Source organism: Hirundo rustica, chromosome 9 (assembly GCF_015227805.2).
Source record: "Hirundo rustica isolate bHirRus1 chromosome 9, bHirRus1.pri.v3, whole genome shotgun sequence".
Taxonomy (NCBI): domain Eukaryota; kingdom Metazoa; phylum Chordata; class Aves; order Passeriformes; family Hirundinidae; genus Hirundo; species Hirundo rustica.
Genome location: NC_053458.1, coordinates 1,818,128 through 1,840,729, shown reverse-complemented (window position 1 = coordinate 1,840,729; position 22,602 = coordinate 1,818,128). Strand labels below are relative to the sequence as shown.

Below are 22,602 nucleotides of genomic sequence, written 5' to 3'. Positions count from 1 at the left end.
AATCCTGGATTGTCTGATAACGACATCTCTTGTTGTGTTATTGCTAATTCACGTGGTGCTTTGTGGGGTCGTAAGCAGAGAGAGCTTCAGCTCCGGCAAAAACTTTGGGAAATCTATTCCAGTTTGGAAATTGCTGAGTAAAGATGAAGTGAGAGAAGATTATTAACAACAAGAACAAAACAAACGGTGGGGGAGCATACACAAGAAAATGTTAAATTTATTTAATTAAATTAGAAATTAGATAGATGTGATTGGAATAGGGTTCTAGTTTGGTCAGATCCCAGAATCTTTAAGGTTGGAAAAGCCTCCCAAGCCCATGGCGTCCAAGCTGTGCCTGATCCCCACCTTGTCCCCAACCCAGAGCTCTGAGTGCCACATCCAGGTGCTCCTTGGACACCTCCAGGGATGGGGACTCCAAACCTCCCTGGGCAGCCCCTGCCAATGCCTGAGCACCCTTTCCAGGGAGAAATTCCTGCTGCTGTCCAACCTGAGCCGTCCCTGGTGGGAAAGGTCGGTGTGCAAACGTTTTCATGTATTCCGAAGAATTCCGGTGAGGAAGGTCCGGGGGCTGCTTGGGTAGCTCCAGCCAGATGTGTGGGGATACCAGCAATGCCTGTGCTGAACCTCACCTCTCTCCTGGCCTTGGGCACCAGCAGTGCCTGTCTCCATCTCATCCACGTGTTTGCCCTCGGTTTTCCAGGCTGGAGACTCCATCACGTCAAGAGAGAGCCAAAGTTGTTCTGTTTGACTGGAGCTGAGCGTCTGCAGCTTCTGCAGGGGCAGAGCTGTCGGTTGTGTGGTGGCTGAGGGTGAAACCCAGGGCTGGGCTGCACCAGGTGTCCTCAAAGGGACTGGAAGGGAACTCAGTTGGAAAATGCTGCCAGAGGGACACGCGTGGCCACGGAGAGCAGGAACGGGGTGAAAGGCACAGGGCTGGGCTGGGTTCTTCTGGGATTTGAAAGCGCTTCTTGTCGGAGCATCAGCCGAGATGTTCTGCCTTGATGTCGTTGAGCTGAGGGAGGATTTCATCCCAATAATTGGAAGGAGCTTTTGGAGACGAAGCACTCAAGGCCTTTTTGCCAAGTGAGCTTGTGGCGTTTTCTGTAGAAACCAGATAGGGACCTTCCCAGGTGCGCTCGTAAATGGATGTGTGCCAGGTATTCCTCAATCGCCTCTCACCAAAGAAAGGCTCTCACAGAAGTCAGATCTGTGATTTCACTCCTCTCTAAAAGAACAATGTATTTGTATTTCTCTGTTATCCCCCCGCATAACTCTGTGTTTAAAAAAATCCGTTACCTCGGAACGTGTGTAAATTTATGGTGCTTTTTTCCTCTCCCTCTTTTTTTCGCCAAAACAGAAGAAAATCTGGCAAAGGACTGAGATTTTCTAACTTTTTCATATTTTTAATTACCTCTATTTGTGACTCAAGGCCAAAAAGCTCCCTGGTTCATGAACTTGCCCATTTTTTTTTTGTTTTGTTTTAGCTTTCAGTACTGTCCTTAGCTCATTAGCTAGAGTCTCCTATATAGTCATCTGTAATTTTCTTTCCCACTTGCTCAGTGAAATATTTAGAGAAACAAACACACTGTGGTAATACTGTGAGCTGGGCTCTTTTAATTTTAAGTTCTTCATTAATTTCAATGCATATTTGCTTCAAGTTTTTGTGCACACGTGATCTTCAGTTTCAGAGAGTGTTGAGCATTGAATTGCAGTCAGTTTCTACTTTGTCAGATGAAGATTTCTCATGCAAAATAATATAATTTTCCTTTTCACACAGCTACTGTTTTGCAAGCTTGGATAACAAATACTTTTTTTTTTTTTTTTTAAATCAGCAAAACCCCCTTCTATTATTGTTATTCCTATTTTATTTTTGGTGACTGAAAAACTGCAACAGGAAATGACCCCAGCCACAGTTTCCATGACACCCTCTCACTTGAATCCAGTTTTCAAGCAGATGAAAGGCCCAAGCAGCCTTTTGATAGTGAGCAGCTAATTGGGTGCTTGATAGAGGCAGGATTTTCTCTGGGAAAAAAATAAAGGAGCCAAGAAGTGGAACAGCTGTGTTTTGGTACATATGTGTAATCCCAGATAAAACTCTCCAAGGGCAAGGAGATACAGTAATACCTCAGTGAAAGGAAAATTAGGAATCTTTGGAAAACCTAAATGTGGCTTTTTTTGGGGAGGAGATCATATTTAAAATAAAAATCTGCTGGAAAGAATGTGGTAATAAATTATGGAGCTGTAAAATCCGAGCAGAGCTTGTTCTGTGAGATGTGGTGCTGGGTTTTGTTTCTGTCTGGGCAAGAAGGTGGCAATTTGCTCTTTCTTTTGTGTTTTTCCTTTGCTCAGTACATTTCTACCCCAAAAAAAGAGCAGTTGGAGGCTGTTTTCAGCTCCTCTGCTCTCAGATGAGCTGCAGGTCGTGGACTCCTCACATCTGCCCGTGGCTGTGGCTCCTCCTCTACCACCCTGTGCTAAAAATGCCCCTGTGGAGAAGGTGGTAGAAATTTATCTTTTTGGTGGAGATACTGCAATCTGAGCAGCCTCTTCTGGTGGCTGTTAGCATCCATGTAATCTCTGTGGTGAACAATGATCGTCCAAGGCGTGGCAAAGGGGATAAATATTTAAAATAAGGGGAAATAAAATCTCAGATTATTCTGCGTTGGAAGAGACCCACAACGATCATTGAGTCCAACTCTTAAATGAGTGGCTCATGCAGGGGTCAAACCTTGGTGTAACAGGAGGACTTTTTGTTTTTGATAAATGGTTTGAATCTCAGGACTGGTTTTGATTTGAGGGATAAGTCCTGATGGAATCCTGTGAAGTTGAGTTGTGGAACGAGCTGTGACTGCTGAGGGTGCAGTTTCTGAGTCAAGTGGTGGTGTTTCTTCCTGCTGCAGCACCTGGGGGTGTCACAGAGCTTTGCTTGATGTGTTTCTTGTCACTTTGTGTGGGTTTTCCTGGGAAGTTGTGAATACCTGCACAGGGAAGTTGTAGGAACAGTCTGAGGTGGGGACCTCGTGTGCTCTCCATGTCCCTGTTGGTCCTGGGAGTGTTTCCAGCTCATCACTGCTATTTCCAAGCGTTGTTTTCTCCTCCTGAAAGTTTCCATGCAGAATATTTCATCTTGTTGCCTCAAAGTAAGTGAAATAATCTGGGTTTTATCTCCTGAATAATGGCTTGGAGCAACATGGTCTGGTGGAAGCTGTTCCTGCCCGTGGCATGGGGTGGAACTGGACGAGCTTCAAGGTCTCTTCCACCCCAAACCAGTCTGGGATTCCATGAATATCAAAGAAAACACTTTTTTTTTTAATGCAGGAATGTAAAATTAATGTAAAATGAATCTTCAGAACAGGTGGAACAACAACTGATTTTTTTTTTTTAAAAACCAATATCTATGTTTTCATTAGGGCTTTGCCAGCAGTTGAATCTTGCAAGCTGGATGTTGTTTTGTGTGGGTTTGGTTTGGTTTTGTCTTTCAGGGCAGTTTTAGTGCTTGATCAGGATGTGCCAGACTCTAAAAACGAAACTAATTTTGCAACTTGTAAATTTAAAATGGCACTGACACTGTCGAAACCACTTGTCTCATTGTGTCCCCTCTCTCCACAAGGAACACATCAAAATTAATTCAGAAACCTTCCTTCCCCCAGTTTCTTCTACACTTGGTGTATTTTTTTAGCTTCATTGTGGGAATCTCCTGCTCTTTTTTTGATTATTTAAATGAGAGGGTCCAATCACTTTTATAGAAATAGTAGCTTGTGGTTAATAATGGTGAAAATTGGATGCAAATTCAATTAAAAAAATCCAATTAACATTAGCAGCTAGCGATTGCTGTGTTTATCAATCAGAATGCACTCCTAAACTGTCCTAAAGTCCAGTAATTATCATTTATTAATCCCTGACTTGGTGGTTGGGGAGGATTTGGTTGGCAGTCCACATTTCTTATGGCCTCACTTGCTCGTAACTCTGAATGTGTGGAGCAGAATAAACCCAGCCCCACCCTGGGACCTTTTCTGTGTGGATAATTTATGTTTCCACGAGGTAATGCTCAGACTGGAAGCGTTTTGTGACGAGAGTGGGAGCACGTGGAGGAGGGAGCCAAGTCTGGCACGGGGGGATGAGGGACTGCAGAGCCAGGAAACGTGGAAAAGACAGTGGGAATTGGTGGTGGTGGTGCTTGGGGTAAATTTAGTGATATTGTTACAATGGCCAAGTTGTCATTTTTACTTCAAATTTTGCCTAAATTCTTACCACTTACAGCAAGATACAGGCAGCTGCTCCCTATTGCCACTTATTCTTCATCCATTTGCAAGTGAGAAACAGGAGCACATCCCCTAATTTATAACCTTGATTTGATGTGTTAGGAGACACTGGAGAAAGGATTTGCTTTGCGTGGCTCTGAGAATTTTCATGACTTACTTTCAGTTCGTTCTGACCCCAAAATTCGCAGCCTTCCTTCATTTTCATCCTCTGTGTTTGAGGATGGATGTCGCTTTTTGGAATGTCCTGAACTTTTCTGTTTCCTGAGGCTTTTGATTTTGTAGCCTTGTGTTTGTGTCCGTGTTAGGAGTGAAAAAGCAGAATAAAAATCCAGCTGGGGAGATGAGACAGGAGTTGTGAGCTGTTCCGGTGTCTGTCAGTTCCCAGTGCAAAAACTACATTGTGAAAACACGCATGGAATCTGGAAGTTAAAATACAGATTCCATGCTGAAATGGAGACCTACGTTAATTCCTGGGTATCAGCAACCGATTAAAGTGGAAATTTATTCATTAATTTGTGAAGATAAATTATCTCTATCAGCGTAATGAAAATTTTTCAGCCCATTAAATCTTTTTTTTTTTTTTTTTTCTCTTCACTTCCTGACAGTCAAATCCTGCCACCAGTACAGGAGTAACTGTGAGACAACAGGAATATTCATTCCCTGAGCAGCATTAATCTCCATTCTCCATTCAAAGCAGTGTTAATGCCTTTATTTCTCCTTGGAGCCTGAACTCGCTAATCCCGATCCCAAAGTGGATTATGGTGTCGTTCCTGCGTGTTCAGACAGATGTGCAACACACAGATAATTGCACAGAAAGGCGAAAGAAAGGGAATTTCTTTAGTTGCTGAGCTGGAGGTGGTCTCTCTCCAGCCTTAAATCCTTAATTCAATTTCAGGTTTGCCACTCAGTCCTGTTGGCCTCGTGCTCCGAACAATTTCTGACTGGAAAACTGCTCAGACTGATCCATATTTGATGTGCATTGAAGCATCCTCGAGAATTAAATATGAATGGGTGTTAGGAGATGTTGAAATATTACAGAACATCTAATTTCAAGTGCAAATATCTGCCGAGGGGTTCTTGATTATCTTTAATGAAGATGACACTAGCCACGAGTGCTTCTCAAATATGAGAGTTCAGAGAAGGAAATCACAGCAGAGATTTGTTTGGAGTAAACGAGCAGCCTTTTTCTCCAGAGATTCCAAAATATTTTATTTAGAAAAAGCTAAACATGATTGGAGATTAAAAAAGAGGTCGAGTCATTCTCTCCTGTTTTGAAAGAGAAATTAGTTTGTGTTCATTTACCAGGAGCAGTAGATTTGCTTCACAGTTTGTAAATGTTTTGTGAAAAAGCAGCTTGTGATAATATTTATAGAGGGAATGAAGAATAATAATTGCCTCTGTCACTGCTTGAATTTTAACAATGTGTGTGCACTGGAGGCCTTTTTGATCTTTTTAATAGGTACAACCCAACTGGCAGTGACATCACATCAGGAAAGGAATTAATGCTACCACTGTCAACTTCCTGCGTTGGGATTTTTTCTGAAAAGCTGCTTCCCTCCAGTTTACATCCCTTTTTCACAGTAGAAATCTGCTCCCACGTTCTGTTGTCTGCCCTGTCCTCATGCTGTTGTGCTTTGTTGGCCAGAAATTTAAAGATACTGTGGATGGGCAGGGTCCAAGGACTGTGCTTACGGGTTTGTAGCAGGATCTGGTGTTATTTAGGTTGCACAACGTGAATCTGATATCAATTTGAGATATTAATTTCATCCTCCACAGCTGGGATTGTGCAGTTCTCAGTTCCTGGACTTGGAAGTTTGCATTGGGGAGGTAAAAACAACTCAGAGCAGAGGAAAAAAACAATCTTCCAAAAGAGCCCAGGCTGTTTCTAAACATCCTGAAAGCTGGTTTCTTTCTCCTCTTTTCTCTCTGCTCTGCAGCTTTTTTTCATTGTGATTTTTGTGATTTCTCTCCCATGTTTTCCTCAATCTTTGTTCAGGAACACTGATCAAAAAAGCCCCAAGTGGGCAGTTGTTCCAAGCAGAGCCAAAGCTGCAGGGATTGCATTTCTCCCTTGAAAACTTGAAGATAACCAGTGGGAAATCTGGGATAACCCAGCAGAACTCTCCTCCTGCAGTGACTCCAAGGGTGTGTGGCTTGAATTTGTGGGAATTCACAAAGCTTTGCATCCCTGGCATTGAAATAACTGCGAAAAGCTCCTCCCCTGGCTAAGGAGGAGATGCCTGAGTGGAAACTGAAAAAATCCTGTGTAGTAACAGGTGAAATGCCTTCAGGGAAATTTAGGGGGGTAGTTCTTGCAAATTTCAGCTGCTCATTTGAGGTTAATTTCAGACAGAAATCGTTCAGGGTTTTTAATCACAGCTCCTCAGAAGAGCACACCGTGATCTTTAAATTGGAGTTGAGTGTAGCTCCTTGCTGCTTGGTGTTTGAAAGGTAAATATATTCATAATCATTTCAGCCCAGCCCATTTTTAGCAGGCTGGAATAATTGTCTTTATTTAGGATAAACCGTGTTTCAAAAATCCCTCTCCATCCCTGCTGTGGTGGGACCATCCCATCCCCTGGCACCCAGAGCCAGGACCTTGGAACCCCCACCCTTGGCTTGTTTGGAAAACAGCGAGGGGACAGGAATAAAATAAAACCCCTGCTTTGCACAACATCTGATGATTTTTTTCCCCCATGGGCTGGATGTAGGAATTCCTGTGGGATGGCTTGGCAGGAGCGCTGCAGAAAGCACCGAGGCGAGTTCTGCTCCTCTCCAGCGCCTTCCCTCATTAAATCTGGAGCTTTCTCTCCCTTTTCTGGGTTGGAATCCACTCTGTGCTTGATTAACACTGGAGGTTTTGTTCGAGTCTTGGTTGTTGGTTGTTTTTTGGTTTTTTTTTTTTCACTCCCCCTCTTTCATGTAAATGATGTCTTGCTATTTTGCTTGCTTTTTCCCTTTTTTAATTAGAAGAATAAATGCTTGCATTCATGCACAAATTGCTTTGAAGTGCTGTAAGAATTCAATTCATGAGCTTCCTCCAGTCTCAATCTTTTTTTTTTTTTGCAGACCGATAACATCTAATAGCTGTGCTCTTTCCAGGAGATTACATTTGTTTTCTGCGGGCTGCCCTGCCTCCTCCTGTGTCCCGAGATAACGAGTTCAACACGGGGGAGAAGTTCATCAGCAGCTCCCAGCGAGCATTCCCAAAGTTTTGGCACTTGTGCCGGGCCACAGCTTCCTGAAAAAACGAGGGAAGAACAGTCCAAGGGACTGTGGGCACCTCTGGATGCTGTGGGACAGCTCAGCTCCTTGGGAAAGTGTTAGAGCACTTTCTTCCAGGGATTACCTTCTTTCTTTATTTACCCAGGAATTATTTCCGGGTAATTACCAATTACCAAGTGCTCCTTTGCATCTCTCTGTTGTTTTTTGGGCTGTGGGACACGGTTTGCTGGTGCTGTCAGTGTGTTTAGGGTGCTGGTGGTGATGCTTTAGGATTGTAGCTTTTCTGTTTTTCATCTGTTTGTAATCCTGTCGTTCTTCAGTGTAGAACTCCAAACTCCACGCACAGGGTGAGCTGCTGCTCTCCCATTTTGGTCAGACACAACAGTTCCTCTCCAGGCCTGGGGATCGAGGACACCTCACTGCCTCAGAGCCTGGGAAATGTGAACAAAAATGAGTTGGGGGAGCAAATTGGGGGTAAATTATTTCATTAGCTGAAGCTGTAATTGGGAGATTAACCCCAATATCCAATTGGACCAAACTTACCAAAGTGTGAAAACCTGTGACCCGTCATCCATTTTGGGGGCTTTGTCTGCCCAAAATGTACCTGAAAGCCCTTTGATAAATGGAACAGATTTTTAGTCTCTAAATTCTGTCTGGGCTCTGTTAGGTAGCCCCAAAAAGGCATCAGTGGTTCAGGTGGAATTCTGGCTCATGGAATACCGAGCTGTCAGATCCATCGCTGTGCTCAGTGCCTGAGTTCATTCCACCCCTGTTTTGGGAGCAGAGGGGGAAAAAAACCCCCACATTTCCAGTGCTGGTGGATGGGTAATTCTCTTTTCATTAGCACTGAAGTGTGGCAAAATGGTGTTTCCTGATGCCCACAGAGACTCCTGGGGGATTTCAAATCCCGAGGTCAGCTGAGTGCAGCTTAAATGGCCTCTCCTCTGCTTCTGGAGGTGTTTGGTGACTTTGGTGGGGCAAGACCTGCTGAGGTCCTGCTTGGCCAGGACACCTCTCCTGGTGTGTCTGGAGTCACTTTGGAATGGAACTTGAAAATAACTTTACACCCAGGGAGGGATTAAGATAATTAATGCAAAGTGTTTATCTCCTTGAGTTAGTTTTTATAGTTCTTTGAAATTTCGAGTGAGGGATTCAGCCTAAGAACTGAAAGTTGCACGGATTTGCACCCCTTCCTTTCTGCTCAGGAAAGGGAGGATGGGGATTATATCAAATATAAATAATGCACAAATCATCATATGAAAACGATGCAGATGAGGTACTTAAATAGGCGACCTTAAAACTTCCGTGCTTATTAATACAACTAATGCTATAAATGAGAGCAAGCTCGTGGATTTTATTGCAGCCACTGACTCACAGGAAGGTAACCATGTCCTGCCAGTCTTTTTCAGGTTACCACTCATCCATTATTCATCTCTTGACAAAAACGTGGGTGTTTTGGTCCAAGCACCTGCACATGGACTCATTTTGTGTTCAGACTTTAAACCTGGGTGTCTCTCCAAGTGCAGGCACTGGGGAGACAGCTCCTGTTCCAGAGGGGTTGTAGGGATATTTGGGATATTTATCCTGTGGATGCTGCTGGTTCCTGCTGAGAGATCCTGAAAAATTATCCTCTTGGACATTTAAAGCAAACATTTCTGTAATTAGGCTGCCATCAGCCCATTCGTTTCATGCACAGAAGTTCAGCGCTGTGATTTATGATCTTTAAATCCCTGGATTTAGGGTTGTCTGCTTGGGTATTGGTTTTTTTTTTTTTTCTGATTCAAGTAAAGTTCCTGTGCTGCAGCATTTCTCCAAGCTAAACTCGTCAGCCTCTGCCTTAATTATGTAAAACTGATCAGGGAACAGTCACCTCTCTTGATGTCCCTTTGTGCTTTGGGATTTTTTCCTGGCTTTACTGTAACATTACACAGACCTGGCTGGAATGTTACATCAATTGAACCATGTTTTTTTTCTGCAGACTTGCTGTACGTTGAGTTTATGAGCAAATTGGACCAGCACAGTAATTACACTAAAGTGCTATCAAGCCCTTCTGGCTCTAGGATTGGAACTATTTACAAGTCTTGGGCTGCTGCTTGAATTTTCCCCAATTTTTAGTCATTTTGACATGAGTTTGAAAGCAAACCAGAAAACCGAAACCCAGAGTTCTCCCAATGGAATGAGGGCTCTGGGCAATTTTGCTCCTTTTAAATGCTCAAATGTTAGGTTCTCTTAAAAGGAAAAGGACCAACAAAATGCAGTAGGGTGAAAACAGTTCGCTAATCAAAATGCTCTCAACCTGAAAAAAACCCCATAGAAATATTGTAAGTTTTACATCCTAGAGGCTGGAATGAGGAATAAATCTAGGGAGAGGAAATCCAATGCCATTGAGAAACCCATCTGCTTTGTATTTGAAGGCTTGGGTAGCATGACTTTCTTTTTTTCTGCCATACACATTGTCAGGAGAATAACCTTGGTCAGGTTACACTGGCTAAATGAATAATCTCTTGAGCATGTGGAACTCGTTTTCTTGGGGTATTTTCCCCTCTCACTCTTTTTTCCCTTCCACTTCTCTGGTCCCTTGAAAAAGAAGACCAAAAAACCTGCTGGCTTCTGATTGCAGTTTTTGGCACTTCCTCGGTTTCCCAGAGTTTTCACTCCTTGCAAATGCCTGGAGTTTTCTGAGGAGACAAATTTATAAGAATTGAGTTCTACTTTGCTCCTTTTCAGTGTTTTGCCCACTCCTCATCTCCCTTCTGAGGCCTGAAATGACCCCGTGAGATTTTACCACCCACAGCTGATAAATAAATGTTAACTGAGATGCTTTTGGCCATCAAAATGAAGATCAGACTTGAATCCCAGTTCTCCTGTGTTGCCTGGAGTAGATTCCAGTGCAGCAGAAATGTGATGGGCACCTGGTGGAAGGTGGTGGGAGCTTGAGTCTTAAACGGGGACTCGGTGAGCAATCGTCCTGAAAAGAAAAAACGGGAAGGGAGATGATGTTTTCCTGCTTAAAACCTTAAATTTTGGGGAATGTGTGCACCCAAAAGGTGTGTTACGAGCCTGTGATGTTCATTGGTTCTCACTTACCTAATTCTCTTTATTAATTGGTGTTCTGTCCTCTGCTGGTTATTGTTTTCTCAGTTCTCATGCTAATTAATCCACATTTTTCAGTCTTTTTATTATCTTTTTCCCAGACAGGGAGTTTCCAGCACATGCTGATTGTATTTGTTAGGCTCTTCTTTACCTTCTGCTTTCTGCAGCATTTCCTTGGAGGGATATAAAGTCTGCATTTTAGGTATTCAGTTTTCAGCCTCATTGAAGCTCGTCAGAGTTAAACTTCAAATTTCAGCGATTTTCCGATGAAACTCCAATAATATCAGTCTGTTAAGAAAGGCAGCTACGTGCTGGCTAAAGTGGAAATCACCCTGCTTATGGTTAATTAAAACAAATGATTAGAAAAGTGAATTAGAGGCATTAATTAGAACATGATGAAATTATTACGTGAATTAGGAAAGTTCTAATTTCCAAGAGCCTGTGAAGGCACTGACTGAGCTCGGCATCACTTTTCTCTCTGATTCAGGTGTCTGTGGCTGCTCCACAAATAATGTAACGAGAAGGAGCATTAATTCCTTAAATCCCTTCTGAAAACACGTTTTTTTTTTTTTTTTTCCAAATCCACAGGAGGAAGTAGGCATTTTTAGGGTGGTGTTGGGATGTTCCTTTCAGATCTGTAGCTGCTGCCCTCAGTGCTCCCATCCCACTGGATTTGCCTTTCCCTGTGTTTTCCTCCAATTCGCTTCAGCTTCTTCCATGCCTTACTGGAAATTCTTGGAGGAAAACACGGAGCATGTCCCCGATCTCCTGGGAAGCTTCTATTTAATGTTCCTTGGTTTTAGAAAATGGTAACAAAACAGAACACGAGATGGCTTCAGACACTGCAAAAATAAACACCAGGCAGAAGCCACAGGTTTCCCTGAAAACAGCCTCACTCGGTGAGTTCCACCAGAAAAAGGATTTGTTGGAGATTTGTTTGCTCACCACTTTTTGAAACATTAACCTTTCAAGCAGGGAGCAGACCCTGGTTTGAGGCTGCTCGAAGTTTAAAAAGTATCACAGCCCCGCTGAGCTGATTCTGCCTGTGTTTTGCGTACCTACATTTCATTATTCTGTATAACTTTTAAAATATTACTGATTTTTGTCATCGAGTCTGTACCCAAATATGAGAGGTAACAGCAGTCTGTGCCCTAAACCTGCTGAAACATGAGTGGGTTGGTTTTTTTTTTCCTTTTTTAAACGGCTTGTATGGATGGTGAAGCAGCTTCCATATACTTACAGCTCAGTGGCTATTTTACTAATCCTGTGTTTGTTTTCCCTCATTCTCTTTGTCTCAAAAAATGTTATTTTTGTTGTCAGGGAGATGGATTCTTGCCTTGTCTGGCAAATCAAGTGATGTGCAAATGGTCGAGTGCTCTGCAGAGCAGTTGGTGCTTGTGCTTGGTTGGGGACCTTGGAGATTTGGGGGTGGTGACATTTTCTGTTTGTTTTGAGGCTGTGCTGACAGTCAGACTGGGGCTTTTGGAAATGTTTTTCTCACTGCAGTGCATTTTAATCTTGAGGAACTGAGGGAACGAGCCAGTTAATATTTTACTTTTTATGCTGTGCTTGGTTTAGAGTCTTCTCCCAGCTTGAAAACTTGAGTTGCCTTCAGTTTCAGATAAATAGAAGTCTGTTACGTGGATTTTTTTGGGACACCGCAAAGCTAAACTCGAGCTTATCTCTCTGTCTTAGTGGGAAACCTGACTCCATCCTGCCCTGAGATGTGTTTAAGGGCTGAGCCCATCCATCACTGTCAGATCCCACCTGTGCCAGGCATTACACCCTGGTGGCCCAAATCTTCCCTGTCCCAGCCCCCAGCTCCTGAATCCTCTCATTCCTTCCTGATTTCTCTCTCTCTCAAATATTTCTCCCGTTGTCCAAAGCTCAGATCCAGGCACTTGGTGTCATTAAAGGAGGAACCACAGAAGAATTTCCTAGGAAGCTGCGAGTGCTTTGACCCAGCCAGGTACTTCAAGAGCTTAGGAGAGCAGGAGTCTGATGCTTTGGGAATGTTTGGAAAACAAACCTCAGCTTCCTCAGGACGCCATCCAGGGCCACATCTCCCAGCTTTCCTGAGGAGATGGATCAGCAGGTGGTGATCCCTGCAGATAGCAGGATTTTCTCTGTCTGGGCTTGTGTTTGTGTAGCCAGACCAGGAGGGCTGGGGAGGCTTTAGGAGCAGGAATGATGTGCTCAGGATTTGGGTGTTGCCAGAGGCCCCAGGGATGGTTCAGGGTTTTGTGCTCGGCCCCTGGCAGCAGCGCTGAGCCTAAACCTGGGCAGAGAGCTGCAGGTACAGCCAGGCAAGTCTCCAGAGTCTGAATTTTTAATTCCAAATTTCAATTTTTTAATTCCAAAAGAATCTTTGGAAAGATTATCATAAGCTTTGGAAGGGTAGAATTAGAGAATCATCAAGGTTGGAAGAGACCTTTAACATCATCAAGCCCAGCTGTCGACCCACCCCTACTGGAACCATTAAACCACATCTCCCAGCTCCAGGACATTTCGAGGGATGGGGACTCTACCTCCTCCCTGAGCAGCCTATTCCAATGCCTGACCCCAAAAACAGTGAAAAAAAATCTATTATCTAATCTTAATCTCCCGTCTCATCTTAAGGACATTTTCACTTGTCCTCTTGCTGTTGTGGAAAGTGTCAGGATAGATTAAACTCTCCAGCACTATTATTTAGTGTTGGAAAGTAGACATTGCTTCAATCCCAGCACTGGGATAGTTCCACCTGGGTGTACGAATAAAGGGGTTTTCCCCAGTTTTTTACTACATAAAAAGGCAAATGGAGGAAAATAAAATAAGGTGGCATTTGAGGGCTTGAGGATGTCTGTGCTGGGATGTTGGGAGTGATGGTGGGGATGGTGATAATCCATGGAGATATTCCGTGTCTGGTGGAGGAGCAGCTCAAGGGAGAAGGCTGAACCAGGGAAAGGGATGGATGCTGAGACATGGGCAAGGCTGGGTGCTGATCCAGAGGAGAGGCTGGTTGCTGATCCAGAGGAGAGGCTGTGGGTGCTGATCCAGAGGAGAGGCTGGATGCTGATCCAGAGGAAAGTCTGGGTGCTGATCCAGGGGAGAGGCTGGGTGCTGATCCAGAGGAGAGGCGCTGGGTGCTGAGGGGTGCTGATCCAGAGGAGAGGCTGTGGGTGCTGATCCAGAGGAGAGGCTGTGTGCTGATCCAGAGGAGAGGCTGGGTGCTGATCCAGAGGAGAGGCTGTGGGTGCTGATCCAGAGGAGAGGCTGGGTGCTGATCCAGAGGAGAGGCTGGGTGCTGATCCAGAGGAGAGGCTGGATGCTGATCCAGAGGAGAGGCTGGGTGCTGATCCAGAGGAGAGGCTGTGGGTGCTGATCCAGAGGAGAGGCTGTGGGTGCTGATCCAGAGGAGAGGCGGGGTGCTGATCCAGAGGAGAGGCGGGGTGCTGATCCAGAGGAGAGGCTGGATGCTGATCCAGAGGAAAGGCTGGATGCTGATCCAGAGGAGAGGCTGGATGCTGATCCAGAGGAGAGGCTGGGTGCTGATCCAGAGGAGAGGCTGGGTGCTGATCCAGAGGAGGGGCTGGATGCTGATCCAGAGGAGAGGCTGGATGCTGATCCAGAGGAAAGTCTGGGTGCTGATCCAGAGGAGAGGCTGGGTGCTGATCCAGGGGAGAGGCTGTGGGTGCTGATCCAGAGGAGAGGCTGGGTGCTGATCCAGAGGAGAGGCTGGGTGCTGATCCAGAGGAAAGGCTGGATGCTGATCCAGAGGAGAGGTGCTGGGTGCTGATCCAGAGGAGAGGCTGGATGCTGATCCAGAGGAGAGGCTGGGTGCTGATCCAGAGGAAAGGCTGTGGGTGCTGATCCAGAGGAGAGGCTGTGGGTGCTGATCCAGAGGAGAGGCTGGGTGCTGATCCAGGGGAGAGGCTGGGTGCTGATCCAGAGGAAAGGCTGGGTGCTGATCCAGGGGAGAGGCTGGGTGCTGATCCAGAGGAAAGGCTGGGTGCTGAGGGATGCCGATCCAGAGGAGAGCGAGTGGTGATGGGTTTTGGCGAATGATGCCGGGCAAGCATCTCGTTAAACACGGGCGGGATTGTTGTGTGAGGGAGCCGAGCCCGTTGCCATCTGCTCCGCAGAGCCAATTAAACAAGAGGGGTGGGGAGAATAAAGCACAGATGCTAATGGGCTGTGTAAACTGCAGTGCAAGTTCCCCTAAATATTTAGACTGTTTTCCTGAGGTTGTATGTGGGGATGACTTGTGAAGTTCCCTCAACTTCATTTGAGCTTGCCACTTAGCTCTGATTTTCTGCTTAAAGTTAGGACGCTTTTAAATCAGTGAAATTAGCTTAAAGATGTTGGGTTTTTTTCCCCAGGATGAAATTGTGCCCGGGAATTCTTGAGTAGGGACCGGACCCAGGCAGGGGCTGAGCAGTTCATGTGTAGCCTCGGGGTTGGATTCTCAATCCTTACTCGGTTTTTACTGTTGGTTTACTCATTATCTGTGCTTGGTTTGACTGAGAAGTTCCTGCTCCCCCCCTCTCTGCCATGCACAGTGCTTTTAGTTAAAACAACAGAGCATACCAGAGCATTTCAAAGAAGTTAGTTAATTGAAAATCAAGCAAAAATAGGTTAAAAATCGAGCCAAATAAATTCCTGCTGGCACTGTGACTCTTATATAACCATGGGTGATGTTCCCTGGCATTATTTTGCAAGTTCATAAACGGGTTACGTGTGAAAAGGGTGGAAGAAGGGTCAGCTTTGTGTTAAGGACAGAAAGCTCCATTCTCAGGAGCTGACAGTCGATTTCCTCCTCATTCCTTTTGATGTCTGCACACTAAATGCTGCGTGGACAGAAAAAATTCAATTCATTTAAAACATTTTGCATCAAAATGACACGCTTTAATGTATTTCCTTCTGATGTTTAAATTATCTTTTCATCTCACGAGGGAGGGGGAAAGAAAAAAAAAACCCAACATGTTTGTAGTTAAAGTACCCAAGCAGAACTTTAAACAAAGGTCTGGATGAAGAGGAAGTTTTGATGTACAGGCAGCTTTTAAGAGTAGATACCTTTTTTTTTCCCTCCCTTGCCCCCCCTTCTTGGCTCCTTGAGCCTTGTGAGCCAAGGAGATTTATTGCTGCCCTTCCAAATGCTTCTTCAGAATGAAGAGTTCACATTTTTGAAATTCCTCAGCTCCTCAGGAGGGAGAGGGATAAGGGGATGTGATGATGGTGAGCACACCAAAGGCTTTTCCAGGCTGGTTTTGCCAGTCCCAGCTGCCTGTAACTGTGCTGGGAGGGAATCAGCTGAACCTGCATCAAAAAAAACTCCAGGAGCTGTGGACTCCAATAGTTGTCAGGGAGACGAATTTGGATGAAATTTAGACTTTTTAGTAATTGCAGTTGTTACTGCTGATAATACAGTAAACCCCGGGGTGTTTAGGAATCCCTGTCCTTTGCAGTGTGATGTGTGCCACTCAGCACTGACAGAAGTGGGATCCACTCCCTCAGTGAAATCCCAGCTCTCCTGGAGAAATGTCTTAACAGCCTAAATAACCTCCATTTATTGCTATTACAGCTAGAGGTACCACTTATTGCTGTTAAGAGGGCAAAGGAATATTTTAGGGATATTATATATTTTTCCGCTGTCTCCGAGGGGAAAAGCTGCCCTTGGAAGTGAGAAGTCTTGGAAGAGGAGCTTAGGTGATCAGGCAAACTTTTTAGGAATGCTGTTGGTGTAGCCCCAAATCTTTCCAGTCTTATTTTTCAGTCTGGAAGCAGAATATAACAAAGTGTCGAGTGTTTTTTCCTCGGTGTCTGTAAAGAGGGATGGCAGCGTGGCTGTCCCCTGTCCCCTGTGGGAACTGAGCTTCCCAAGGCAGGACACAGCTCTCACTTCCATCTTCTGATACATCTTTTTTTTTTTTTTTTTTGCTGTTAATGAGGTTGTGTTCAGCTTGGGTCTCACTTGTCTCTTTTCCACATACTAAATTTGGCTCCCAGCCTCTCCTGTTTTAGCTGGAAACAAGTACTTTTAAAAAGTGGTTATATCGGGTTAAATGTTTAGCAAAAGAAGGGTCATAGTTTGCACGTGGAACTATTTTTAGCACCTTAAGTCAGTTTGGTAAATAAACAGATGTTTGGAAAAAAAACCCTGTTGTGTGTTTGCCTTCCAAGGTCAGCCTCTCCCCACATGGAGATGTGATTCCCCTTGGGGAGACCCCCCAGGTCCTTCTCTGACCCCATTTCCTCAGCCATCCACTTTTTGGAGCTGCTTTCCTGTGACATTTATGGAAAAAAAAAAGGCCTCTCACACATCATTTCTGTTTTTTCTTGCAGAGGATATTCAACTCCTTCGTGTACACGGAGAAAATATCGAATGGAGAAAGCGAAGTTCAACAGGTGAGTCCAGAACCCCTTCCCAGCTCCGCTGGCAGACTGAGCTCAGGGAATTCCTTCTGTCTGGATCTGTGGCCTTTTTCTAACCTCAGATCACAGCCAGTGGAGTAGGAGATAAATGGGGACGGGCTGCATGTGCTGGTGATGCTTTTGAGAATTTTTCATCGCCACGAAAAGCTTTTCCACGCTCTCAGTGTGGGGCTGTCCCTTGGGACAGAGCAGCTCATGGAGCAGCTCCCATTAATTGTCAGGCTTTCATGCTGGAAGTGTCACTTTTGAAATTTCAAATTCACAGTAAACCCATTAATATTATTATGGTGTGGAAATATGGGGCAGCTACAGCCTGGTGTGGTTGAGAGGTGCCTGTAATTTTGTGGGGTTTTACAGGAACACATTTCAACATTTAACTCTTCAATTTAACATTGAGATAATACATGGGCAGTTTGCATTTTAAGGCATGTGTCTGTTTTAAAAATTAATTTTGGATCAGTTTTCAAACGGATCAAATAGGTCATGTTTTATTCTTTAAGAAATTAAAGTACTAATTATGTTTGTGGTAAAGGTGATGGGTTTTGGTCAAAGAGATGGAGCAAAGAACCAGATTTCTTCCCAGTTTAAGCATGGGCTTGCTCAACCTTCAGGAGTAACCTGACCTTCCTAGACCCCTATCAAAGCAGTTTTAATATTCAGGAAAACCAGAAGCTCCTCAGAGTGAGGCTTTCCCTGGGGAAGAGGGAGTTGCTGTTCAGCCCTGCAGGCAGCCCCTCTTGGAAACTGTGGTTTCCAAGAGCAGTTTGTGTGGATTCAAATGGAATACAGAAGTAATGAAGAGTCCAGGTTGTGCTTCCTGGAAATGGTGACGTTCCCAGTCTTCTTTAATTTCTTTTACTGAGGAAAAAGTCAAAGCAGAGCCGGTTCAAATGGGATCGTAAGGAACTTTTAGGTTGGAAAAGACCTTTAAGACCATTCCCCAGCACTGCCAAGGCCACCTCATGTCCCCATGTGCCACATCTACACAGCTTTTAAATCCCTCCAGGGGTGGGGACTCCTGGGCAGCTGTGCCAGGGCTGGACAACCCTTTCAGAGAAGAAATTTTCCCTGATGTCCAATCTAAATGTCCTCTGGTGTAACTTGAGGCCGTTCCTTCTCCTCTGTCCCTGTTCCCTGGGAGCAGATCCCAAATCCCTCAGCTGTCCCCTCCTGTCAGGAGTTGTGCAGAGCCAGAATTTCCCCCTGATCCCCCTTTTCCCCAGGCTCAGCCCCTTTCCAGCTCCCTCAGCCTCTCCAAACCCTTCCCCAGCCTTTTGAAGGCTTTAGCTTCCCACCCAGGAGTGTTCTTGCAAGCAGAGGGACCACGGGAATGTAATCCTCACCTGACTTTAACAATTTAACTCCCAAACCATCCCGACACCCCTCAGGATGGGTTCTCTGGCTCTGGGCTGTGTGGGGCAGCATTTCCAGGAGCGTTTCTGGGTGGTCTGTGCACCACAGAAGGGCCATGTGGGCTGGATCAGATGGATCAGATGGCTTTTGAAAGGCAAAAGTGTTTTTGGGAAACCAAGAAACTGGATTAAAACTTCTTTGAAGTCCTGACTGCGGATTCTCCGCCGAGGAAAAGACGGTCCTCGTTTCCCAGAGCAGATGTCTGTGTTCATCCCAAGTGGATTTAAAGAGCTGTCCAAACACTGGAGGTGGGGTGATGGATTTGGAGCTGTCAGGGGAGAAAACAGGGCTCTGGTAAAGTGTAATTACTGTGGTTAAAAGCTCTACAGTGAAGTGGATGGAAGAATAATTGAGCACTTCTGCTTCATTAATAACCAGCTCTTTTAGCCCTAATGAATCCCCAGCAACAGAACCCAAATTTTATAAGAGTAGGACGTTGAATGGAATCATCTTGAGCAAAGGCAAACAAATGTAAGCAAATGAAATCCCCTGCCAGAGAAATCTCATTTCTGCTTTGGTCATTCATTAACATTTTCGTAGCAACTGATATCCAAAGGCAATTAATTACAGTTTTATGTCAGCTGGGATTTTTTTCTCTTGGCAGAGCACTGAATTGTTGCGGGGGTGGTGGGTTTTTTATACCAAACCATGTAAATAATGACTCTCAGTTTATTGAAAAAGTGAAAGATTCCAGCTGTTGGCCTTCAGGCCTAACTGTTCAATACATTTGGCTTTTTTTTTGTGCCACACAAGGAGCAGTTTTACCTCTCAGCATTGAACTGGTTACACTTTTAAGGCCCGCAGTTATAGAATTACTGTTGTACCTGACAGATAAAACCTTTTCTGCTTGGAATAGGTTATTAAAAATGGGATGGCAGTGGCCAAAAATAACTTGGATTCCTTCCCTGTGAGTTATTTCAGTATCAGAGAAGTCTGATACGATGTGAGAATGCAGTGGTGTGAGTTAGTGATGTAAATAAAGTGGGAGAGGAGGGGTTTTATGAGAGGAAAATCTATATTAGCTGATTTCAAGGAAGTCGGTGTGTGTTCAGTGTCCTGGCAGACATCTGCTTTCCGTGATGTGGAGAGAAGGGAACTGGGCTCCACGGAGGAGACAGGCTGAAATGCTCTCAAGCAGGTAAATCTATACCAGCTCTGAGGGGAAAAGGCTTGAAAAGCTCAGACCACGCTGCTCTTGGGTTGGAGTTTTAGTTTGGTTGGTTTTGGACAGGGCAAAGAGGTCTTTGAGGAGGAAATAGATCCGAAATGTGCTGAAAAAATTACATTCAGCTGTGGAGCACAACACGTTCCCTGGCTGTGAAAAGTGGCATGTTCACACACATTAATAAATTGTGAGCCTCACAATAAAAGGCAATTATTGTGTGTTTAATGTACTTCCAGAATGATTCAGGAATTGTGGCCCCTCTCACTAGTTTTTGCTGTGCATCCTGTTTGACATCTTCCTTGGAATAAGTCTTGGGAAGCTTTGCCAAAGGTACTGGCCTGTAGAAAACCTCAAATGAGTGCTGGTTTCCGTGACAAAATGTACATTGGAAAGTGGTTTCCTGCATCCTGATTGCAATAATGGAATATATTTTCAGTGTCATCCAGAGAAGCAGGAACGGGGATTTTCCACAAGGGAAGATGGAATTAAGTTGAAGGAGGGGAGGTTTAGATGGGATTTTAGGGAGAAATCCTTCCAGGTGAGGGTGAGGAGGCCACAGAAGCTGTGGCTGCCCCTGGATCCTTGGAAGTGTCCCAGGCCAGGTTGGAGCAACCTGGGATAGTGGGAGGTGTCCCTGCCCATGATGGGGTGGAACAAGATGATCCTTTAGGTCCCTCCCAACACAAACCATTCCAGGATTCCAGGAATGAATCCCTTAAAACAGAGGTGTGGGATGGAGCTCGGGGTGATTCTGTGATCCTTCCTTGAGCCATGTCCCTGCTGACCTCTGGCTCTTCAGGGCTGATACAGAACCAGCGGTTTCCTCGAGAGCTACGCGGATGAAAAATAAATAACATTAAAAGTTTCCTAGATTAGGAATCCGTGGACGCACAGTTGTGATACAGCGGCAGGATGAATGCCTGGTGGGTGTTGGAGAGAGGGGCTTTTTTCCAGATTTTTTTGGTTTACAGAGGGAGTTTAAACCTCAAAATCCTAACTTGACTCTTCCACGTGTTAGCGATCCTTTCCGAGGAGCTTGACAGTGTTCAATCCCTGGCTGTGAGTCCGCCCTGGCATCCCTGCCTGTCAATCCCACTGATGCATATTTTATATACAGGCTTGCAAACATGAAAAAATACCTTGGCTTTCAAGCTACAGGCAGAAAGAAAAACCTCACCTTGGAGCTCTGCTTTCCCTCAGAGCTCCCTGCAAAGGGAAGACTTCAGAGCTGGGGAGCTTTGAGGGGGGAAAAAAGCTCCGGGGAACGATGCAAATGAGGGAAATGTCTCTGGGAAAATTAGAGGAGCTCAGTGATGTTGTGATGAAAGGTTGTCAGTGGAGATGGTGACAATTGAAGTGCATTACCCAGGGGTGCTGCAGTAATAGAAACAGGTGTTACTGTCCAACCTGTCTGCAAACCCAAGGGCTTTGGCTGCGTGTCAGCTGCCAGAGGAAATCCAGGGAAAACAGGGCTAATGGCTGCATTGTTCACAGAGAGCACTCACTGCTTATTGTTTTGTTTATTGAAATTAGGGAGAAAACACAGAAATCTGAAAAATGCCCACCGAGGCTTCCCCTCACTGCTGTTTTTGAGACGAGGCGAAGAGCACTTCATGTAGGATAATAATATTTAACATCAATCTCAAGATATCCAGATTTATATCATTATCTCCATGAAAATGGGGTGAATTAGGGCATTTCTGTGGGAGCAGGAAGTGTCTGTCACGCTTGGTACCCACCCAGGTGTGGGACACCCCTGCCCCTTTTCTGTGCCTGATTTGGGGGCACAGGTTTTTTTGTTTTGCCTTAGAAATGCTTCAACAATTATGCAAGCATGGTTTCATGGTTCAGTGTTCTGTCCTCTCAGTATTTGTTATCTCTCTACTTTGGAGGTTTTGTAGCCGGTGTGGGTCTGGCATCCATCAGCATCCAGCAGCTCTCCAGCTCCAGGCAGGTTAAAAAAAGCAGGCTATGTGTTGGATAAAAACTTGAGTTTTTTATTTAGAAAGAGGAGAAGGTGATTTAAGCCTGCAGCTTTTACTGTGACAGGCTCCGGCAGCTGAGTGCATCACTCTGCAAAGGGAAGAAAGTTTGGGAGGGAACTGAAGCCCAGCTATGGAAGAAAAATTTGTTTTGTTAGGCTTCATTTGGGAGATACTTCTCAATTTGATGAATTAGAGCCATTTGTTTCTAGTACTTCATTGGTGTGTTACCTTCAGTTTCTTATCAGTTCATTCATTTGAAGAAATTTTCGACGGAAAATAATTTTTGGATCGTCTTGCCCTTGGCGACTTTCTTGAGTTCATTGGGTTTGAGTTGTTGGGAGCATTGTCTTGTTATTAGAGGGCAATATTTTTAGAGTTCTTTAGATTAGACAAAGTCAGTTCTTCCAGCCGTGGGCAGGGAATGCTGTCTGGAGCTCTGGGAGGTTTCAGATCCTTCCTTGCTGACATGCACTTGACTCCCTGCCCCGACCGAGGCGCTGGATCCCATTTCAGAGAAATAACGGAATGACTTTGAGCCATTCAGAGGGTTTTTTTCCATGGGAGACGCAGTTTGGGAACAAAGCATTTGCTTTTTGTCAGCTTCTGAAGTACAGGATCTTCTGAAAAACAGATTTGTCAGATCTTTAGACTCGGCACAGCAGGGTGGAATTCAAAGGCTGTGGGATGCTTTTATCGTTCAACCTAGAAGGTGAAAACTCATCAACACCGAACCCTCGGCTTGTACAGCATTCATTTATCAGAGAGCAGCCCTGATTCCAAACCAGAGGCCTTTTGTTCTGGGGCCTTGTGATGGTTTTATGACTGCTAATGATGCTCAGCAAAGTTCAGTTCTCTCCCCTCTCCCCGATTTCAGGTGGGGAAACCAAGAGAGCAATCTCACATTCAAATATCTGGTTTACCTTGGCATTTCATTTGCCCAGACTGAGGGGAGAACTTTGTACCCACCAAATCTTAAGTGCTTTTGACTTAGGAAACTTGGCTTGCGTTTGTATGAGACCCTCCAGGAGAATCCACTTCTAAAGAACAC

The 22,602-nt window shown here is 44.9% G+C and overlaps 1 protein-coding gene across 1 annotated transcript in view; it reads left to right on the top strand.

The window, feature by feature from the left end:
* Window positions 1-22,602, top strand: part of CACHD1 (cache domain containing 1) — an 89,324-nt gene that overhangs the window by 13,774 nt on the left and 52,948 nt on the right. The window contains exon 2 of the mRNA XM_040073261.2: window positions 16,902-16,964. Coding sequence (XP_039929195.1) covers window positions 16,902-16,964 — 63 coding nt within the window. The remainder of the gene's footprint in view (window positions 1-16,901; window positions 16,965-22,602) is intronic.